General features: G+C 40.1%; 1 protein-coding gene across 2 annotated transcripts in view; it reads left to right on the top strand.

The window, feature by feature from the left end:
- Window positions 1-17,588, top strand: part of PTPN2 (protein tyrosine phosphatase non-receptor type 2) — an 86,939-nt gene extending 69,351 nt beyond the window's left edge. The window contains exons 9-10 of one of the 2 annotated variants that reach the window (XM_089671046.1): window positions 1,695-1,796; window positions 17,225-17,588. In XM_089671046.1, coding sequence (XP_089527172.1) covers window positions 1,695-1,796; window positions 17,225-17,246 — 124 coding nt within the window. In that variant the 3' untranslated portion in view covers window positions 17,247-17,588. Of the gene's footprint in view, window positions 1-1,694; window positions 4,262-17,224 lie in introns of those variants that run through there. The other variant, XM_089671047.1, reaches the window with a different exon arrangement.
- The last annotated feature ends 3,476 nt before the right edge of the window (window positions 17,589-21,064 follow it).

The following is a 21,064-nucleotide window of genomic DNA, read 5'->3' as shown; positions in this document are numbered from 1 at the left end:
AAAAAAAAAAAAAAGGCGAAAAATGTATCTCTATAAAATCTTATGGGACATTTCACACCAGTGTGCTGCAGATGCCGTACATTTTTAAAAGTCATGCATGGTGTAAAAAGTGAACCAAAAATGCATTTCTCGTTTTTTTAGAAACTGCACCAAAAACACTCCCCCCCCCCCCCCATGCAGTTTGAGTCGCATGTTCAATTTTCACAGGTGCACGGTTAGTCAGGAGTTGAGGAAAGTAAGTGTGTGTAGGCAGGCCCTTTTTGCTCTGCGCTGTAGGTTCAAGCTTAGCACAGAAACCTCAACGGCCATGAGCTGCGTGTGGATGTTAAGGCCTACCTCCCTTGTAGCTGCTCATGGTTGGCAAGAGGTTGAGGTAATCATTCTTCACTTTTGTTTTTAAATGAAAACATCATAGTGAATGCTATAAATTAAGGCTAGGTGTAGACTTTACATTTACAGCTAGCCTTAACCTACAGCATATTATATTTCCTTTTAAAATGGACTAAATTAAGTATTCTTATTCAGGACTTTTGTAGCATCAGCAGTTTGCGCAGCACTTTACAATATAAAGGGAGACCGTACAGCTACAATACAATCAAAAGAAGAGGATTAGGAGGGCTCTATTCATCAAAGCTTACAATCTAATAACCATGCATGTTAAGTCCTGTTGGGTAACGGGATAACGGGTAGGCAACTTGATTGGTGACCTTTTATATTGGGGGGGGAAAAACATCAGTTGACTGAAAATTTCATCCATTGAACTTCATTGCTGATACCCATAAACATTATCAAATGATAAAGAAAACAAAGAAGCATAATTTATTTTATAAGTGTATCGTTACAACCAGTATAAAAGAACATACTCACAGTATAAACAGATCTGGAAAGATTGGGAAGCGATTGTGTCATGTATGGTAGTACCTTCACATCTGTTAGGAGGCTACTACTAGGTACTAAAGATTGACATAAGAAAAAGCTCATGTTTAAAAAAAAAAAAAAAAAAAATTTCCATGGCATCACTTTTTAAAGGATAAGCTCATCTTTTAAAAAAATAAATTAAATTAAATAAATGCACATCTTATTGCATGTAAAAAAAAAAGTTTTTTTTTTTTGGGAGCCTTTAAATCCGAGTACCTATTATCAACAGCAGTTCGTGGGTGCAATATAGGGCTCTTGCAGACTCGGTGTAAGCTCACCTCGTATGGGCAGGCAGTTGCACACGGACAGAAGGCACCAGTGAATTACGTAGAGCACTCAAACACCTAGTAGTACATTGAGAAATACAAGTCGATAGCTTGTGACAGCAGGCATGGGGAGAAGATCCCTGGGGGGGGGGGGGGGGGAGTTAGGCAAATTTTTAATTTTGCCTGACATCTGACATTCTCTTTTTTTAGCTTGCCATATTACATTGCAGCACAATGACTGAGGCTCATGATACAAGCCAGTTCTTCTGCCTGACAATGAGGCCGATTGTTCTGCAAGCAATGCCTTTTTATATCTAGAATCTTCATAGTAGAAAAGGCACCTCTCTGCTCATTCTTATATGTATCGTAGGACCTCTTTTTAAATGACCTAAAGACTCCAGCACGTTCGCTTGCAAGTTAATTCAGTGTGTTGTGTACTGTATTCTAAAGTTATGCTGAAGTATGCTTTTTTTTTTTTTTTTTTTTTTTTTTTTCCTTCTTATTTTGCAGTACACTTCGGAAAAGGGTGCGAGACAATAGAAAAGCCAACACGGCACAAAAACTGCAGCAGATGAAGCAGAAGATGAATGAAGTGGAGCTAAAAAGAAAAAGGTGGTTATTCTGGAAACCTTTTCTCATTCCAGTTGGGTTGGCTTCAGCTCTTGTAATGGGAGTTTTTGTCTGTTGGAAAATCTATTCTCCCTGACTTTACACACATGGTGCTTGCGTGGGTGTCTGCCAACACCCCAAAAACTGCCCGGGTGCTGTGACTGGTGCAGACCTCATCCTGAGGTATGGTGTTTGCTTTCTAATGGATACAATCTGATGTCTTAAGCCATCTCAGGAGCTTTGGGGTCATCGTGTTCCTAACAAGCTGCTACCTTTTTTTTGTTTTTTTTGTATGGAAGAAAAATGGTACAATTTCCATGTGTTTTTGTTTTTACATAATTCTACCAAAAGTTGTCCAGAATTTCTTTTCTGGATCGTAATAGTATCAATCTACACAGACAATAGAGGTTTTGCACATGTGTAGAGTAAAGTATGTCTGTGCTACCATCAGTAAGGTTCTGTGCTTTACTTTGCAAGGGTTGGCATAGCAAAGGTTTTGCCTTACCTACATCTAGTTTAGACTGCAGAGTTTTTTGTTTTTTTTTAAAGCATCCCGAATGTACTGTTAAACCTAATCTGTTGAACGACCAGACCTTCCTCCCAATGTACCTGCTGATGCTTCTATTTGTACATTAAAGCTGAATTCCAGGTATGATCTTAATTGCATACTTGGCAGGGACTAGTGTACCCATGCATAGCTTATACCTGATGGACTTCTGTGGAAGCTGAGTATCGCTGTAGTTGTCGGCACTGCCCTAGTAATTACTGCAATCCTCCAAGTCCTGTGCTGAGCTGCCACCCCACCGTACACTATCCACAGGGCTGTTGCTTGCTCTTGCTCTGCACAGGGCTGTTGCTTGCTCTGGCAGCTGCAGTGCCCAGGGGAGGTGCGAGACTTTGTCTGCATTCTCGTCAAATTATGATTAGACAACACCAGCTTTGTTAATCAGAGCATTGTCTTGGTAAATGACTGTCTGTCTTCTGGAACCATGGGGTGCCCATGGTTGGCCAAAATTTGTACATAGCCGCTGGCAGTGACTCTACCTTTCAAGGTGATGATAGGGCCTGCAGAATACGAAGATATGGCTGCCCAGACCATGATTGCGCCACCACCATGCTTTCCCGTTTGCACAAGACAGCCCTGGTCATAAGCTTGGGATGGTGTTCGCCACACGTAAACATGTCTGGTGGTTAGCAACAGTCTGAAGCTTGATTCATCAGACAGTATTGGTCTTCCATTGATCAATAATCCACGATTTATAGGTGTTGCACCACTCTCCTCTTCTGAGCATTAGTATTGGGCACTGTTGGTTTGGCAATTGCACCTCGCCCATGAATGTTTTGCTTATGGATTTCCCTCTGCACAGTGGACCTCGGGGTTTGGAAAACAGATCGAGCTCTGCAGTCACTTTGCAGCAGTTGTTTTCTTATTCCGGATCACAATCCTGCACAATGTCCTTTTTGTCTCTTTCAATCAGTTGACCATGTTGACTGCGCTTGTGCTCATCAGGCGATGTTTTCCTGGAAACTGTATATGCCGTCATAACCTTTGATACTGTACCTTGCGACACCTCAAATAAATTGGCAACTTCAGTCACAGACACATTAGCTAGACGGGCACCAACAATTTGCTCTCTTTGAAACTCCATAAGCTCTGACATGACGTACTACTAACAGCACATGCAGTGAATGATGCAAGTGAGGCTTCCCATCTGTTGGACGTCTCATCGCACAGTGGAAGCAGAAGCATGTTACTTCATTTCCACTTTCAACGTGAAACGTTGTCACTTTCACACCTGCATATCATGTAACGTTTCCATATTTTTGTCCAAACTCTGCATTGGTCCAAGCAGAACCAATGTAAGTATGCAATGAAGATCATACCTGGAGGTCAGACTTAAGTTTTCCCAGTAAAGTCATTGGGGTTGACAGGTAGGTAGCAGCAAGGAGAGATTACTGGAAGTACACAGTGCTGAGTCTTAACAATGGAGCATTAAAAGCGAGTATAATTTTATACACACACTAGAGACCTTCAACAGATCATTTTTACATCCTAATCTTTCTTTTTAATGGGTCGAGAATACTGGTTAGGGTGCATCGAACAGCCAGATTTACGGTATTTGAATGAGGCTTTTGCAAATCTCCAGAACAGTTTCGCCTGTTTATGTATGTTATAGTCTTTGTATGCAACATATTTTCACATTCTCCGCTGAACAAGTAGATTTTGCATTTTTGCAATTTATTTATTTTTAACATATCTTCTAGTGTCTGTACGTCTTTCCAGTCCTAGCTGAGTGCTGTATGTGTAAGTTTATTATAAAATATGACCAAAGCTTTCTGTTCTTGTGGGTATGCTATAGTCTGTGAAAGTTTTGAAGATAATTTGTCTCTTATGTCTTTGGTCTGTAACTTGATTCCCGTGAAATTTCTGAAGCTCTTCACTTACATAAACCAGTCTTGTTTAGATATTTATTGTGTTTGGTTCACGTTTTCCATTTAACATCGTCCAAAAAATAGTTTTTATTACGAGAAAAGCAAATATCAGGGATTGTACAAGGATGTGCACAGTGAACACGAATTCTGTTTTCAGTGGGTTACAGCCAGTTGTGCCTAGCACTTTGTTGCTTGTAAGATTTATTCATGATTCCCCTATGTGTAAACTAGCAGCACTGAGAACTTATGATGGACTTTTTCCAGGAATGATTTTCATTTGGTATCCATAGATATATTAGTTTACAAAGCATATTTCTGTGGAAGTTAATTTGTATTCTTGTTAAAAGTGGGAATTCTATACGGTATCTGTTAAAGGAGTTTTTTATTTGTGTTGCTAAGACTGCTTGAATTGGGGCCCCATCCATATCTCAGGGTTGTTGTGTTCTGTTAATATGCATTGTGTCAAAGCAACCCATTCATTCTGAATAGGCTTCCAATGCAAGAAAACCAGATATGCAGCAGTCCATTGTGGTTTTTATCTTCAATTTTACTGTGCATTTCATTAAGCAAGCCATTCATTTTTAATGTACCGCCAAAGCTCTGCACTGCACTAAAATTGGACATGCCGCAAGCAACCAGAGTGCAGAGCTGGTTCAAATGTCTGCATTGTGGTGCACTGTAATTCAGATGCTTTGTTAGAATGCATTGAAAATGAATGGCACTGCAATGCATAGCTCCATGCTTGGTGTGTTCCAGTAACGCTCAATAAAAATACACATTTTCAATGCATTGGTGTGAATGGGCTTTGAGTAAATAAAGTATTTAGAAGACCCCTGTGTAGGTGCAAATTTTAAAAGTTGGGGGTTCCACCTCCTTGGTACCTGTAAATTGGTGTCCTTGCAGCTGTCAGGGAGGTTTGTGGTCTGTTACCTACTGAATAGTGCACAGTATTTTCCTCCCAGAAATGTTTTTCCTCACACAGATAGGATGGAGTAGCTGTGGAGTTTTCACTGGCATTCCAGCAGAGGCATACAAATTGACAAATGCCATCAGCTGTTCTTTTGAATTTCTCCCCACCTCAACCATGTAGTCATTCCTGTTCCAGCATGCCTTTTAAGCGGCACTGACATGCACCAGGCCCCAGCATCTCCTTCAGTTAGCAGTGCTTATGTCTTGGTACTGACAGACCCCAAGAACAGCAGTAATGGATTTGTCTTTTTTTTTTTTTTTTTTTTTTTTCCCCCCTCAACCTAACTATGTAAGATCACTAAGGCTGACACTCGCCAACTACTGTACTAAGATCATATAAGCAGAAGATTTGTATGAGCAATTCACGGGGTTGTGGATTGTTTACTTGGATAACTATGTAAGATGCAAATCTACTGTCTGCCACAGCAGTTAAATGGCTTGCTGAGTTGGCCATGTTTAGCAGCTACTAGAATGGGTCTACAGGAAAGATATTAAATAAGTTCACTGAGCAGCATTTTATGATCATGGCCTTATTGGTTGTATGTACTGTATATAATGCTTGCTTAACTAGCTAAAGTAACAGACATTTCATAAAGCAGTTGCTTATGACCATTTTAGACTGGAAATATATTCTGTAATATACACATTTCCATAAACACACATCATACTGATTAGAAGCATTATGGTGACGGACTGCAGTATGGGAAATCCTCTTACTTTGTAAGGAGTATCAAGCCTTTGTCAATCAGATTCGGCAATCCTATTATGACCTACAATACATGTTAATTAATGGCGAGCTAGTAGTATAATTCACCTAGACGCGTATATATAATCCCCCACATGCTCAGCTTCAAATTACACCTGCCAAGTACTGGATGTGACCCATTTTGCCCTGTTTTTGTTTGTGTTTGTATGTTTTTTTTTCACCTAATAGTCCATAAAATGCAGGGAACAATCCATGTCCAACAGTCCCTGTTGACTTATTAGTTTCACCATTGCCCCACCACCATCAGCAGCCTGAACCCTTGACCTAACAAAGTATAGTTTCATGCACTATAGATGAAATTATGACCCTAGCATGTGTTTGTTGCAACAGGAATTGAGATTTTGCAAACACATCAGCGGTTTTTGAGCTTAAAGCTGAAATCCAGGCTAAACAAGTATTGTCTAAATGTTGTATTCTTACAGCTCAACATCCTTTGGGTATTTCTTCCAGGTCTGTGCAGTAATCCAGTAAAATTTAGCTACAAACCAACATGCTGCACTTTCTCAGTTTTATCTTTATATTCAACAAGCTTTTTTTGCAAGTAATGCAAACTCATGAAAACAGACTGTGGTACATCCCTCATTGCCAGACCATCTTTAATTCCTTGCGTTTATCACCAATATGTATCTGAGTGGCCTTCATGTCACTCAAACTTTAGAAAAGATTCCTTTACTACTTCAAGGCGACTTTTATCAGACTTGTGCCCATAAAGATTAAAGTGGTTGTAAAGGCTCAAGTTTTTTTACCTTCATGCATTCTATGCATGAAGGTAGAAAGCCTGTGTGCAGCAGTGCCCCCTCAGTACTTACCTGAGCCCCATTGCGATTCATCAATGTGTGCAACATCCTCGACTGTCCCAGGTCTCTGCCTCCTTATTGGCTGAGATAGCAAGCGGGAGCCATTGGCTCCCTCTGCTTTCAATCGCAGCCAGTCAGCCAACGAGGGGAGAGAGGGGGCAGAGCCAAACTGCGGCTCAATGTGTGAATGGACACACGGAGCAGTGGGTACCCCCATTGCAAGCTGCTTGCTATGGGGGTAGCCGACAGAAATGAGGATCCGGGCTGCTCTGTTCAAACCCACTGCACACAGCGGGTAAGTATAGACATGTTTGTTATTTAAAAAAAAAAAAAATGGAACCTTTATAATCACTTTAACGGAAGTCACCTCCAACTCAGATCCTCATCTATACTGATGTAATTTGGATCAGACATTACAGAAAAATACCCAAAGTTGCATGGTAAGAGAGTCAGTCATGCATCAAGTTGCATCAGTCGTACTCAAATTGCCAGGAGGTTTCCTGGCAAAGTTGCACCATAAACCACGTGACTTTCGGGACGCAGTAGTGTAAACTGAGCCTAAGCCTTTACTGGGGAGAAAAACATTGAAGGAGTAGGACAGGGCTTGGCGATGTGTGATTTGCCACAGTGGGGTTGATTTACTAAAACTGAAGAGTCCAAAATCTGGTGCAACTCTGCATGGTAGCCAATTGGTTTTTAATGGCTGCTTGTTCAAATAAGCTTTGACAGAAAAACTGAAAGCTGATTGGTTGCACCAGATTTTGCACGCTCTAATTTTGCACGCTCTAGTTTTTTAGTAAATCAACCCCCGTTTTTCTTTGAGTTTTCATTATGTGCAGTAAAGCTTGTTGGATATAAAGAAAACATCATGAAAATGCAGGCTGTTTGTATCTAGATACTGCAAGGAGGAATGGATCCCAGTAGATATACACGAATAGGCGGAAGATGATCTGTAAGACTGCCTGTGGCTGGTCAGTGCTGATCTTTCCTTGCGCAGGGTGACTTGGCTTGTATCTGCACCCCTTTAGTTTTCTACAGGCCGCTCTGTTCATGCACAGGCAACTTACAGCCCAGTGATGATGTGCCATCACTTCCATTGGATAGGTTTGGTATGTTTAAATCATGGATAGATTGATTAAAGTGTTACTAAACCCACAACAGTAAAATCAGTCTGTATATGCAGTAAAGCGTGCTTGTTATACTCACTGTGGAACCCAAGGCGTTAATCCTCTGCATTGTGTAAAAAGGCTGTTTGATCCTTTCTTCTCTGCCCCTCTTCTTGTTTAAATGACCACCTGATACATACTGAACCCATGGTAACATGCTCAATTTGGTGTGTATTGCTAGCGTTTTTATTTCTTGGAAGTCATGTGATCAGCACAGGGCCAATCAGCACTGTCCAGACAGAGGGTCAGAGGTTTTACATCCTCCTAGAGCAGAAAAAAAACGTCTCCTACAAGCTTTAACCAGTGCTCTGCTGAAGTCACAAAGCTGCTATATGCTGCTGATGAGAAAAGGTATTTAGCAGTTTATATTCACTAAAATAATTGCATTTCCATGTTGTGTGTACTGTGGGAGACCAGATATAGTAAATGCAGGGTCCTGGGTTTAGTAACACTTTAAGGGTGCTTTAAAAAAAACAAAAAAAAAAAAAAAACGGAAGCTGGCTGAAAACTAGGCAAATGCTGCGTAAAAGCCTACTGTACACATTTATCTTCAGACTAGTGTTTTTAAAAGTAAAGCCCATCTTAAAGCAAAGGCAGCCATGTTTTTCTATGGCAAGACCTCTGCGTGTGCAACAGCTTTACAAGAAACCTGAGTGCCAGTGCACAGAAATAAACTGTATGCCTTGGCAGCTGCGCAATGAAATCTAGAATATACCTCATTTCAGATATGTACTTTTGGCAAATTTTAATGAGCATGCATAAAAATGTATTAGAATGTATGGTTTAGTGCTGAGTAGGAGCCATTATGTTTCTTTTAAATCTAATTAGAGCTGGAAGATGACATAATAAGCACTGAATAGTACCCTCTATCGATGTAGCTAGGCACCATTCTGGCTGGTTCTCTTTTAAATTTGTTGTGATTGATTTTCTGTAAGGAGTGAGTTTTATTCAGAACATACAGGTTGACTTTCCTTTGAGGTTTCTCTGTTATGGAATGTGCATGGTGTAGTCGGATTCATTGACTGTTTTTACTATAGGGCCCCTCTCACAGGAGTGGTCCAAACAAATCGACCTGTCATTTTTCAGGCGGACCTAATCAGAAGTTCCATGGTAGTCTATTGGAGGCCAAAGGTAAATTAATGCAATTACCTCTGAGTCTATCTGGTTCTGAAAAAAAAGGGCCTGGGCCCTTTTTTTGTCTGTTTTTTTGCATACATAAACTTGACAGATCTGGGGTAATTGTGATATAAATGAATGCAGATTAGTTTTGCATCCGACTGCCCATAAATCTAATATTTTAAAGCTTCCAGGTTTAAATGCAGCAAAAACCTGAATGGTTGCAGATGCTTCAAAAGTGGCATCTGTTCATTCCGCTCTGACTTAACAGGTGGCCTGTTCATAGATCCCTTGCTTATCCATCCAGACACAGCCTGTGAAATGGACCTTCGTGTTTGCAGACTATTTTTTATTTATTGATGCTTGTAAATGTAGAAAGGTACATAGGCCTAAAAACGTGCTAATGTGAAGCACTTTTTATAAATTATACTTTTTCCCCCCTCCAAATAAACAATGTAAAAGCAACAAATTTCATCGTAAAAAATTATTGAAAGTTTTCAGGTTTCCAAAGTAAGACTTAACAGAAATTAATTTTGTCTCAATAATTGTTCTTAGGTTGGAGGAATGTGAGTGAACTTAATCCATCAGGCTACTACTTGATCTCCATGAGACTGCCATCTTGCATTTTCCATTGTTCAGCAGACTGTGGAGTCTTGTAGTTGAGAGAGGACAGGTCTTGGCTCATAGGTTATGTGAATTGAAATGCTGGTATTTCACCTGCTTTCTGACTATTGAGCAAAGGTTTACAGGAAATCTATAATAAGGAATATGTAGGTAGTTGTTCTTGTCCTCTCCTTGGTAGATTCAGTGGCTTTAGTGCTTTCAGAACAAGCATGCAGATTAAGAATTCTGACCCCACAGTAAGATGGCAACCGGTATTTTTTAATATTGCAGCAATGGTTGCTCCCTTATTTCTCCAACTACAGTCTACCTTTAGGATTTCATAGATTGTCCCTAATGTCCATATCTTCTAATCCCTACATGGAGACTCCCATTGTTGCTTCTGTGAGTTGAACAATTGTTAATGCCACACGAACAAGTTTGAGCGTAAGATGGCAAGATGTGCAGAATGTAAATTTCTCCTGTTTTTAGCTGTTTGATGCTGTGTTCCTTATTTTCAATGTTTTAATTATGTACGGGCAGTTGATTAGTTATTTGATCACTGTATCCTGCTGTGGCCAGTCCAACATTTGATGTCTAATTCCTGGAGTCGTCTGTCCTTTGGTATGGATCTATTACAGCACAAGCATCAGGGTTTGGATGGAGGAAGAAAGGTTATTTCTTAATGTCTTCACTCTGTGTAGGGTACTGGTGCCATTTTACTTGCCCAAAGAAGGGGCTTATGTTCTGTATTGCAGAGGTTGTATGCAGCAAATATGTGTTTGTTGGTCCACTCCTTTTATGTCTACTGTTGCTATGTGTGGTATTCATATATTTTGTGTTTCTTTTTGTTTTTTAACTTATTTCTCATGAAAATAGATTTTCAGTTTTAAAAAATGTCTTTTTGAGCATGATTTTTGTTTCCAGCTAGCCAGTGTGGCATTTTTTTTTTGGTATCACTTTGTGAGTTGTGTGGGCATTTGGACTGCATTGAATGCCTGTTTAGTTTGTTCCTGTGATGTAGAAATAGCTGAGGGTTTGTTGAAGTGCATAACATGTAGAATGATACATTGGCTAAGCTTGTCTCCAAAATAGACAATACCAGCAGATAAACTGTCTATATGTGATCATTAAAGATGAGCTCCTCCACATTGTATCCGTTGTGTGCTCAGTTTAGATAAAAATTGTACATAAAATGTCATTTTAAAACATGATTATGGAGCCAGGTTGCTATAAGCACTTCCCCCTAGCAGAGTAGGTGCTGCTAAGAGGGTAATCTGGGTGACATTTCAGGAGACCAGTGGAAGAAGCTCCTGCAGATGGCTACTAGGATGCAGCTGTCACATTCTTAATGAGTGATATATTCACAACCAGAAAACGAATGGCTAGAAAATGACTCTCGGATCCTGCCTACAGTTGGGGAATGGCTGAGAGAGATGCATTCTACACTATGCTATGAAAAACTGACATACACTGAGGGGTTTCTTGATGAATTTCCAGACGTTATGGGCTAGTTGGTTAAATAAAATTGATCCTATGTTATCACTAGTCTAATTCTTGGGGTCTATTTCGAAGTTCTTTCTGAGGCATAGCTCTGACTTCATATCCCTGTACATCTAGTCATAATTATATGTTGTATGTTTAACAGCTTGTTTGCAGCCACAGCAAAGCAATAGATCACTTAGATAAATAGTTCCTATATAGGATTTTCAGCTGCCAAAAAGATTGGTGAATTTTTAACTATATTGCCATACCGGTGACACTCACCCAGAGATGGCTTGGAGAAAAGCTAATGCTTCAATTATAAACTTAATTTTACATTTTTGCAGTGCTTCAACTTTGTAATGAACTAAAAATCTGTTTTTTTTTTTTACCATTACTGAAACAAAAATTTCATGCCTTTGCAAGAGGGGACAACAAAAAAGGTGGTTGTTGTACGTTGTTCTGAAGCAGTTTTTTAAAGTGGACCTATAGTCAAAACAAAACTGTGCTTGAACTTAGCCACTTTGCTTCCTGAGAAAAAGTATCTGAAACCATGAAATACTTGGCTGCAGATAGCTTCTGCTCCAGGATTCCAAGACTGATATTGTGGTGACCAAATCCAGAGGTTATGGTCCCGTGTTATTTGCTGAAGGAGCTTGGCTTTACCATCCTACTGATCTTCCTCATCAGCAGCAGAGATCACCGGAACAATTCAAGTAGAGGTTTACTTTATGTACTTGGTGCTCTTTAGAAAATGAATTATCCATATGGCCACCTGCTTCATGCCTCTGTACCAAATGATCCCTGTTATTTTTTGTTGGTCACTGCTAGATTTAAAACTTGTATATGGCACTTTTTTTTTTCTTGGTCATTCCCAATTAAACAAATGAAGTGTATAGTGTAAATAATCTCAATTGATTCCTAGAGCTCCCATTGCGAATACTGATTTTTTTTTTTTTTTCCAATCATGCTGGTTATGATGATATATTAGAACTTGTAGATGGAAAGCTGACAGACTGACCAAATTCAAGGACAGGTTAAAAGATAGGAACCAAGGTCTAATAAGTACCCAGCTGGCCTCAAGTATGCTTGGCACCTTGATGAAAGGGCATCTGACATTCATGGACTTTGAATCTTGTTACTTGGCTATATACCCACAAGTCTTCCACTCTGTTAAGTATGGAGCATACAGTCCATGTTTTACTTTATCACTTTTTTTTGTATTCAGACAAAAATAAATGACTTACAAGCATATGACCTGTCTGTGTCTTTTGTTCGGGTATTATTAGAGCAGTGATTAACATAAGTAGTTATTAATATTCTTAAAAAGTTTTGGGTTTGTTCTGGTTACATTCAACCTGTGATTTTCATAATAAAGTGGAAATATTGTATTTAAGTTTTTTCCTTTTTGCTTTATTAATTAAAACATTTATTCAGTCTGCTTAAAATATTATTGCTCATAGCAACCATATTCTGCTACCTCATTTTCTCCAGATTAGTGCAGAATTAACCACTTAAGCTCCCAGAAGGTTTTACCCCCTTCATGACCAGGATGTTTTTTGCTATATATAGCACAGAGCTACTTTTAACTGGTAATTGCACAGTCATGCAATGCTGTGCCCCAAATAAATTTATCTCACACACACAGCTTTCTTTTGGTGGTATTTGATTGCAGTTTTTTTTCCCATTTATATAATAAAAAATAAAACCCCCAGTGGTAAAGTTAGGGGGAAAAAAAAACCAAAATATTTTTTTTTTTACTTTCTGCTATAAAACAAATCAAATCTCTTTATAAATTTAGGCCAAAATGTATTCTGGTAAAGAAAAAAAAGAATCTAAATAAGTGTATATTGACTGGTTTGTGTTATACTAGTAATGGTGGTGATCAGCGACTTTATATAAGACTGTGATAGTGCAGCAGGCAATCTGACACTTACTGACACTGAATCACCAGTGACACTAATAACAGGTGTCCTTTTATGAAACGGAGATCAGCGGCAATCCTGAGGATTGTTGCTGATCTCCGATCATTAATGGTTTAGGAAACAGATGATCAGTGGAGAACATGTTTTCCTCTGATTATCTCTGCATACAGACGGCCAGTGTATGAAGGAGCGATGTCAGCCCTTCACTGACGATCTGTGTTCTGCTCCTTTCACATACGGAGGAACCGCAAACGAAGCAGCGATAATTTACTGCTGCTTAGTAAACGGTGTCTGACTGATCTTACTGTAACCTCGCGAGATTATAGTAAAAGCAGTCGTTTTCCAGTGTTGAAAGTGTTTGTAGATCGCTTCTCCCTCCATTCGAAGAACTGATCTACACCGCTTCATAAAAAGGCTTCAGAAGAGAACGGTCTTCTCTGAGAATGCCGGAGAACTGAGCAGCGGTCTTTTACCACTGCATGATAAAAGGACACCTCAGTGATAATACTTTACACTCACTGTACAAATGACACTGGCTGGGAGGGGGTTAACATCTTGGGGTAATCAAGGTTAAGTGTGTGCCTAACAAGTGTTAATATGTGCTGCGTTTTGTCAAAAACCTATTTATACAGAGGGAACAATCACTTTGTAGGGAAAGAGGACTTTGTTCCCTTTCCCTACAAAGTGATTGTTCTCTCTGTACAGTATTTGTAAACACTGGATTCTGGGCTGTGTTTGGACACAGCCAATCAACCGCTCTCAGCCATGAATCATTGGCGCTGCACTCCCAGCACAAAGACCAGGGTGTGTACTGAGAGCCCCGGGTCCCGTTCTAATGATTGGGACACGGGACTCCTGATTCTGGGTCACATGATTGCTGTGATAGCCTCTGATTGGCTGCCACAGTGATCAGTCACTGTACAGCCCACCCCCCCTTGGTTTTTTTTTTTTCCCTCTATGCAAGGAGAGAGAGAGAGACAATGTATCTCTCCTCCATTCATAGAGGGAAAAAAAACAAAACAAAAACTGTTTAAGAAAATAAAAAATTAAATACCTAGATCAAGGTTTGATAGAGTTCAGTGAAAACGATTTCTCCTGCGCTCTGGGACCCAGGCCGGTGGTGAGTAGGTGGAATTAAGTAGAATTAGAATTAAAAACTCCAGAGAAGCAACCACCGGAGTATCCAAGGTCGTGCAGCTCCAAGCCAAGACTGGGGAAGCCCGAACAAACTGCGAAGTGAAACAAGAAGAAGCTCCAGCTGACGCGTTTCGAAGGTCATGCCTTCTGAGCTCTGAGGAAGAAGGCATGACCTTCGAAACTCGTCAGCTGGACTGAGTACCTACACCCATGATGGGATTCGCGCTGGCCTCTTACCTTTGAAGTCCCTGGGTGGACTTACATGCCTGTTTTTATTCGCTGTTTGTGAGTACCTTTCCTTCATTTAATAAATTTTGGTTATTGAGGTAATGCACAAGGTTGGTACGCTTCTTGTTGTTTCACTTTGCAGTTTGATAGAGTTCAGTGCCAGGGTTAGTGTTTGGTCAAAGGTCAGTATTTATATATATATTTTTTTAATTTGGTGTCAGTGTGTTTTTAGGTAGAAAAACAAAACAAAATGCACACTATTGTTTGAGCTGTACTCCGGGTACAAACAAGTAACATACACATATTTGGTATCGCTGCAATCATCAAAAGCTGGAAAATTTATTTTGGGTTGTTCTTTGGTGGTAGGTTATGGTTGTAACAAACACACAGCTAAATTTTTTTATAAAAATGATTTTTTTTTATTTTTTTTTTTACTATTTTGGGCCAGTTTTCCATTGATAATAAATAAACATCAGGAGATATCCAGCACCATTTTACCACCAAATGAAAGCCCAATTGGTCCTGAAAAAAACAAGGTACAATCCACCTGGATGTACAAAGTAGTTGTGATATGTACAGTTTTACTAATACATGTCTAAGTTGCAAGATTGTGCTTAGGCTTTAAGATTTGTTTTACTGTTAGGCACGAAGGGGTTAAACAAGACTGTTTCTGATAATGCAGGTAAAAGCCCTTTTTTGTTTCCGATAATGCAGGTAAAAGCCCATGCCTCTAGCACACGGGGTGATTTAATAACAAAGGAGCATGCAAAATCCAATGCAGCTTTCTATAGAACCAAGTAAGCTTTGACAATGAAACCTGGAAGCTGTGCATGATAGCCAATCAGCTTCTGAGTGCTCCAGTTTTACTATATCATGCCTACAGTAACCCATACCACAAACCAAGTATACAGCAAATACACATGTGCTATAGCACACCACAATGTGCAGGTGTAAAAGCTTTGAATGTGTTGATTTGCCAAAAAATAGTGTAGGTGTGTTGAGAGCCCATTCAAACTAAATAAGGCTGTCTTGGGCTACTTTCACACTGATCGTTTTTCTTCCATTTTTGCAAAGCGAAAGAAAAATGTGTGACCATGTATTCTGATGGAGCTATTTGCACTGATCTGTTGTGGGTCAGGTGTGTTTTTTTTTTTTTTTTAAATCCTGCTTACTGCATTTTTGGTGCAGAAAAAAAATAATAAACACACTTCCCTATTGAAATCAATAGAAAACACTGCAAAAACGCACCCATGGTATGTTTTTGCGTTGCTGTAAAAATGCATATGCATTTTTGCTGCGTATTTGCTAGGATCACCGTGAAAGTAGCTTTAATGCTGCGCAAGGAAATGTGTGCATTAATAGGTGTGAAGGAGCTCTAAATCTTTTGTAGTTTTAAGATCAAGCTTTCCGCATAGTTTAACCCAAAGACACAGACTGTGGCTACACATGAATTTTCAAGATATTATTGGAGAGAGTTTGCTGTTTGTACATGTGCAGTGCTACAGTTTTCTTAATGCAGTGGTATGATTGTCCAAAATATTTATCTCCTGTATGTCCCTGCTAGCTATTGCTATTTAAAAAAACCAAAAAAAAACCCACGGCCATGCAGGGTCCTACCCGCCCAGCTGTGTCATTCATTCACAGAATTCTGTGACTGGAAAACTACAAGTACCGACAGCCTTTGCAGCTGTCGGCTTGTGGTTCTCAATGAACTACCACGGAGCTTTACCTGTTTATTGATGATGTCCACCTGTCGGTGTTAATCCTTGAATGTATGTCCAGTCCCTTTATTTTAGGTCTAACCCCTGGTTCACATATATGCAGCCGTGTGGGCCGCGTTTTGTGCGGGCACGAGAGCCCATTCATTTGAATGGACTCCCGTGCCATGTGACATGCAGAGAAGTCCCTGCACTTCTGAAAACACAGCCGGCACAGGAATCTTGGTTCCCAGTACGGTTGTGTTTTTCCAGTGTGGGCGTCGTGTCATTACAATTAATGGCACCCACCCACGGGTCTGCATTCCTTTGTGAGGGTGGTGTTTTTTTGTGCGGATCTGCAGTGGCACCCTCAAATATGTGAACCTAGCCTTAAGCAGGCCATATGTGGGTCAAATGCCAAAAGATTTTTCAATTGAAAACGTTATTCGTTCTATAATCCAATGGTGCCACCAATGATTTTAAAAACTGTAGTTTTTCACGAATTTTCCCACATACCCGATAAACAAAATGGGGAGGAACCACAAAAATCGGCCAGTGCCATTGCCCCACTAACAGACCGAAAATTGGTCGATTTATTCTTGGGTTTGATTTCCAAACTAAAAATTGTTTGGAAATCAACCCATGTATGGCTGGCCTAAGAAATGGAAGCAAGCTGAAACTATTGTTTTAGGTCAGCATATGTCAATTACATTTTTTGCTCAACTCTGAAAATAACTGGAATTGGACACCCGTTGGATTATTCAATGAGGTACTGCAATAATCCATAGCAACCACTTACAGGATAATGAGGAGGGAGGTTTGCCATTGCATGTGTGTTTTATGTTTAATTAAAAAACAAAAGGACTGACTGCCTGCTTTCTCTGGTCGGTGTGTAGGAAAAATGTATTCTACAGTAATGAGAGAATATTTTGAACCGAAAAAAAACAAACTACAAAATACAGCTATTGGCATAGAACTGTTTTGGTGTCAGAAATAGTTGCATTTCTTACCTGTGTAGGGTCATTTTTTTGTGGGTTGAGGGTATTTGTTTTTCCAAACTTTAATTTTGCCATATGTTACTGAATTGGTCATTTTTGTTTTGCATTGTGTCATAGGCCAAGGCTCCTCGATACCTAAACCTGTGCAGCTTGTGACTATTCTACAACAGTTACACTGAGAGTCCATTGATATGCAAAGCAAGAGATGAAACCCTCTTCAGGAGAATATGTGAGGTTCATTAATGTGCTGACCTCATTGTGTTATCTGTTTACCGCGTAAACGTCTCCAGCCAGGGGGTGAAGGACATCACCAGCATGAAACTTTGCAGACCAAGTTCACTTCAAGTATCGTCGGGTGTTTTATAATGCATGTGTTCTAGAATCTATGTAAGATACAGTAGAAAAGTACTTTGTATCATTCTGCCATTTACATTGTATTTTTATACTTTTTGGCAGCATTAAATATTTTTTTAAAATGTTACTGTGATTTTTTTATTTTTTTTGGGTGGGGTGGGGGGCTTGGGTGAATGTGGTATATACAGTGCTTGAAAAAGTATTCATACCCCTTGAAATGTCATGTTAGAACCAAAAACAAAAATGTATTTTATTGGGATTTTATGTGATAGACCAACACAAAGTGGAAGGAAGATGATAAATGGTTTTCAACTTTTGTTTACAAATAAATATCTGAAAAGTGTGGCATGCATTTGTATTCAGCCCCCCTGAGTCAATACTTTTGCAGCTGTAATTGCAGCGAAAGGTGGTTCTGCAGTCTTTTTGGGGATGTCTCTATCAGCTTTGCAGATCTAGAGTGAAATTTGTGCCCATTCTTCTTTGTAAAAAGATTGACTGGAGAGCGTCTGTGAACCGCAATTTTCAAGTCTTGCCACAGATTCTTAATTGGATTTAGGTCTGGACTTTGACTGGGCCATTCTAACACATGAATATGCTTTGCGCTAAACCATTCCATTGTATCTCTGGCTGTATGTTTAGGGTTGTTGCCCTGCTGGAAGGTGAACCTCCACCTCAGTCTCAAGTCTTTTGCAGACTATAACAGGTTTTCTTGCATCCATCTTCCCATCAACTCTGACCAGCTTCCCTGTCCCTGCTGAAGATGTGCATCACCACAACATGATGCTGCCACCACGTTTGACGGTGGTGATGGTGTGTTCAGGGTGATGTGCAGTGTTAGTTTTCCCCCCCACACATAGCGTTTTACTTCTAGGCCAAAAAGTTACATTTTGGTCTCATCTGACCAGAGCACCTTCTTCCTTTTTAACGTTTGCTGTGTCCCCCACATGGCTTCTCACAATTTGCAAATGAGACGACTTGTGGCTTTCTTTCAACAATGGCTTTCTTCTTGCCACTCTTCCATAATGGCCAGATTTGTGGAGTGCATGACTAATAGTTGTCCTGTGGACAGATTTTCCCACCTGAGTTGTGGATCTCTGCAGCTTCTTCGGAGTTATCATGGGCCTCTTTGCTGCTTCTCTGATTATTGCTCTCCTTGCCTGGCCTGTCAGTTTAGGTGGACGGCCATGTCTTGGTAGGTTTAAAGTTGTGCCATACTTTTTCAGTTTTTCAGATGATGTATTGAACAGTGCTCCGTTAGATTTTCAAAGCTTGGGATATTTGTTTTTTATAACCTAACCCTGCTTTGAACTTCTCCACAACTTTATTCCTGATATCTGGTGTGTTCCTTTTGCCTTCATGATGCTGTTTGGATTTAAGAAAAAAAAAACAAAACATTACTGAACAGTTTTTTTTTGTCAGGAAAATGTGATCATAGCATACAGCATGTAGAAAAAACATTCACCATACTATACAGTGCTTAACCTATGGATGCGCAGATGCATCGACATCTGAAAATAACAGTCAATAAATATATATAGCCATGGAATAAAGAGAACCAGAACAGCAAAAACAAAACTTAACATTAAAAACCATAAACAGGTCACCTGGGGTACAGTGCTAGGGATCAGTTTGACTTTGCAATCACTAACAGAGGGATGTGTCGCTAATGTTCTCTGAGAAACTTCTGAGGGCTTCACAGAACAGCTGTATTTATACTGAGATTAAATTACACACAGGTGGACTCTATTTACTAATTAGGTGACTTCTGAAGGCAATTGGTTTCACTAGACTTTAGTTAGGGGTATCAGAGTAAAGGGGGCTGAATACAAATGCATGCCCCACTTTTCAGATTTATTTGTAAAAATGTTAAATCATTTTCCTTGCACGTCACAATTATGTGCCACTTGGCTTGGTCTGTTACATAAAATCCCAATAAAATAATTTACATTTTTGGTTGTAACATGACAAAATGTGGAAAATTTCAAAGGGCATGGATACTTTTTCAAGGCAATGTAGATACCAGAGTCAGCTCTAGGCTTTGCAAGGCCTTAGGCAAAACTTAGACATGAGGCCCCACTCACACCCATAATGGGAAAAATAATATATGCAATTTATACAGCTATTTTTATCACTTGAATTAAGAGCCTTGAGTGGTATAAATTCAGTTTCTATAATTTTAACCAATTTATTCCGTAATCCAAATATTAAACATAGGGGATGGGTGTGTGTGTGTGTGTGTGTGTATGTATGTATATATATATGTGTATATATATATATAATATATATATATATCCTCCTAGAAGTAAGTACACCCCTCACATGTTTGTAAATATTTTATTATCTTTTCATGTGACAACACTGAAGAAATGACACTTTGCTACAATGTAAAGTCGTGAGTGTACAGCTTGTATAACAGTGTAAATTTGTTGTCTCCTCAAAATAACACAACACACAGCCATTAATGTCTAAACCGCTGGCAACAAAAGTGAGTACACCCTTAAGTGAAAATGTCCAGATTGGGCCCAAAGTCTCAGTATTTTGTGTGGCTACCATTATTTTCCAGCACTGCCTTAACCCTCTTGGGCATGGAGTTCACCAGAGCTTCACAGGTTGCCACTGGAGTCCTCTTCCACTCCTCCATGATGACATCACAGCTGGTGGATGTTAGGGACTTTGCACTCCTCCACCTTCCATTTGAGGATTCCCCACAGATGCTCAATAGGGTTTAGGTCTGGAGACATGGTTGACCAGTCCATCACCTTTACCCTCAGCTTCTTTAGCAAGGCAGCGGTCGTCTTGGAGGTGTGTTTGGGGTCGTTATGTTGGACTATTGCTCTGCGGCCCAGCCTCCGAAGGGAGGGGATCATGCCCTGCTTTAGTATGTCACAGTACATGTTTGCATTCATGGTTCCCTCAATGAACTGTAGCTCCCCAGTGCCAGCAGCACTCATGCAGCCCCAGACCATGACACTCCCACCACCATGCTTGACTATAGGCAAGACACACTTGACTTTGTACTCCTCACCTGATTGCTGCCACACACGCTTGACACCATCTGAACCAAATACGTTTATTTTGGTCTCATCAGACCACAGAACATGATTCCAGTAATCCATGTCCTTCGTCTGCTTGTCTACAGCAAACTGATGTGGGCTTTCTTGTGCATCATCTTTAGAAGAGGCTTCCTTCTGGAATGACAGCCATGCAAACCAATTTGATGCAGTGTGTGGCGTATGGTCTGAGCACTGACAGGCAGACCCCCCCCCCCCCCCCCCCTTCAACCTCTGCAGCAATGCTGGCAACACTCATACGTCTATTTCCCAAAGACAACCTCTGGATATGATGCTGAGCACAAGCACTCAACTTCTTTGGTCGACCATGGCGAGGCCTGTTCTGAGTGGAACCTGTCCTGTTAAACCGCTGTATGGTCTTGGCCACCGTTCTGCAGCTCAGTTTCAGGCTTTTGGCTAACTTCTTATAGCATTGGTTATCTTTATGTAGAGCAACAATTCTTTTTTTCAGATTCTCAGAGTTCTTTGCCATGTTGAACTTCCAGTGACCAGTATGAGAGAGTGAGAGCGATAACACCAAATGTAACACACC

This window comes from Staurois parvus, unplaced genomic scaffold (assembly GCF_062004578.1).
Source record: "Staurois parvus isolate SC_StPar_1 unplaced genomic scaffold, SC_StPar_1.0 ptg000097l, whole genome shotgun sequence".
NCBI lineage: Eukaryota > Metazoa > Chordata > Amphibia > Anura > Ranidae > Staurois > Staurois parvus.
Note: the sequence above shows the minus strand (reverse complement) of the source record. Positions and strands in the feature narration are given on the sequence as shown.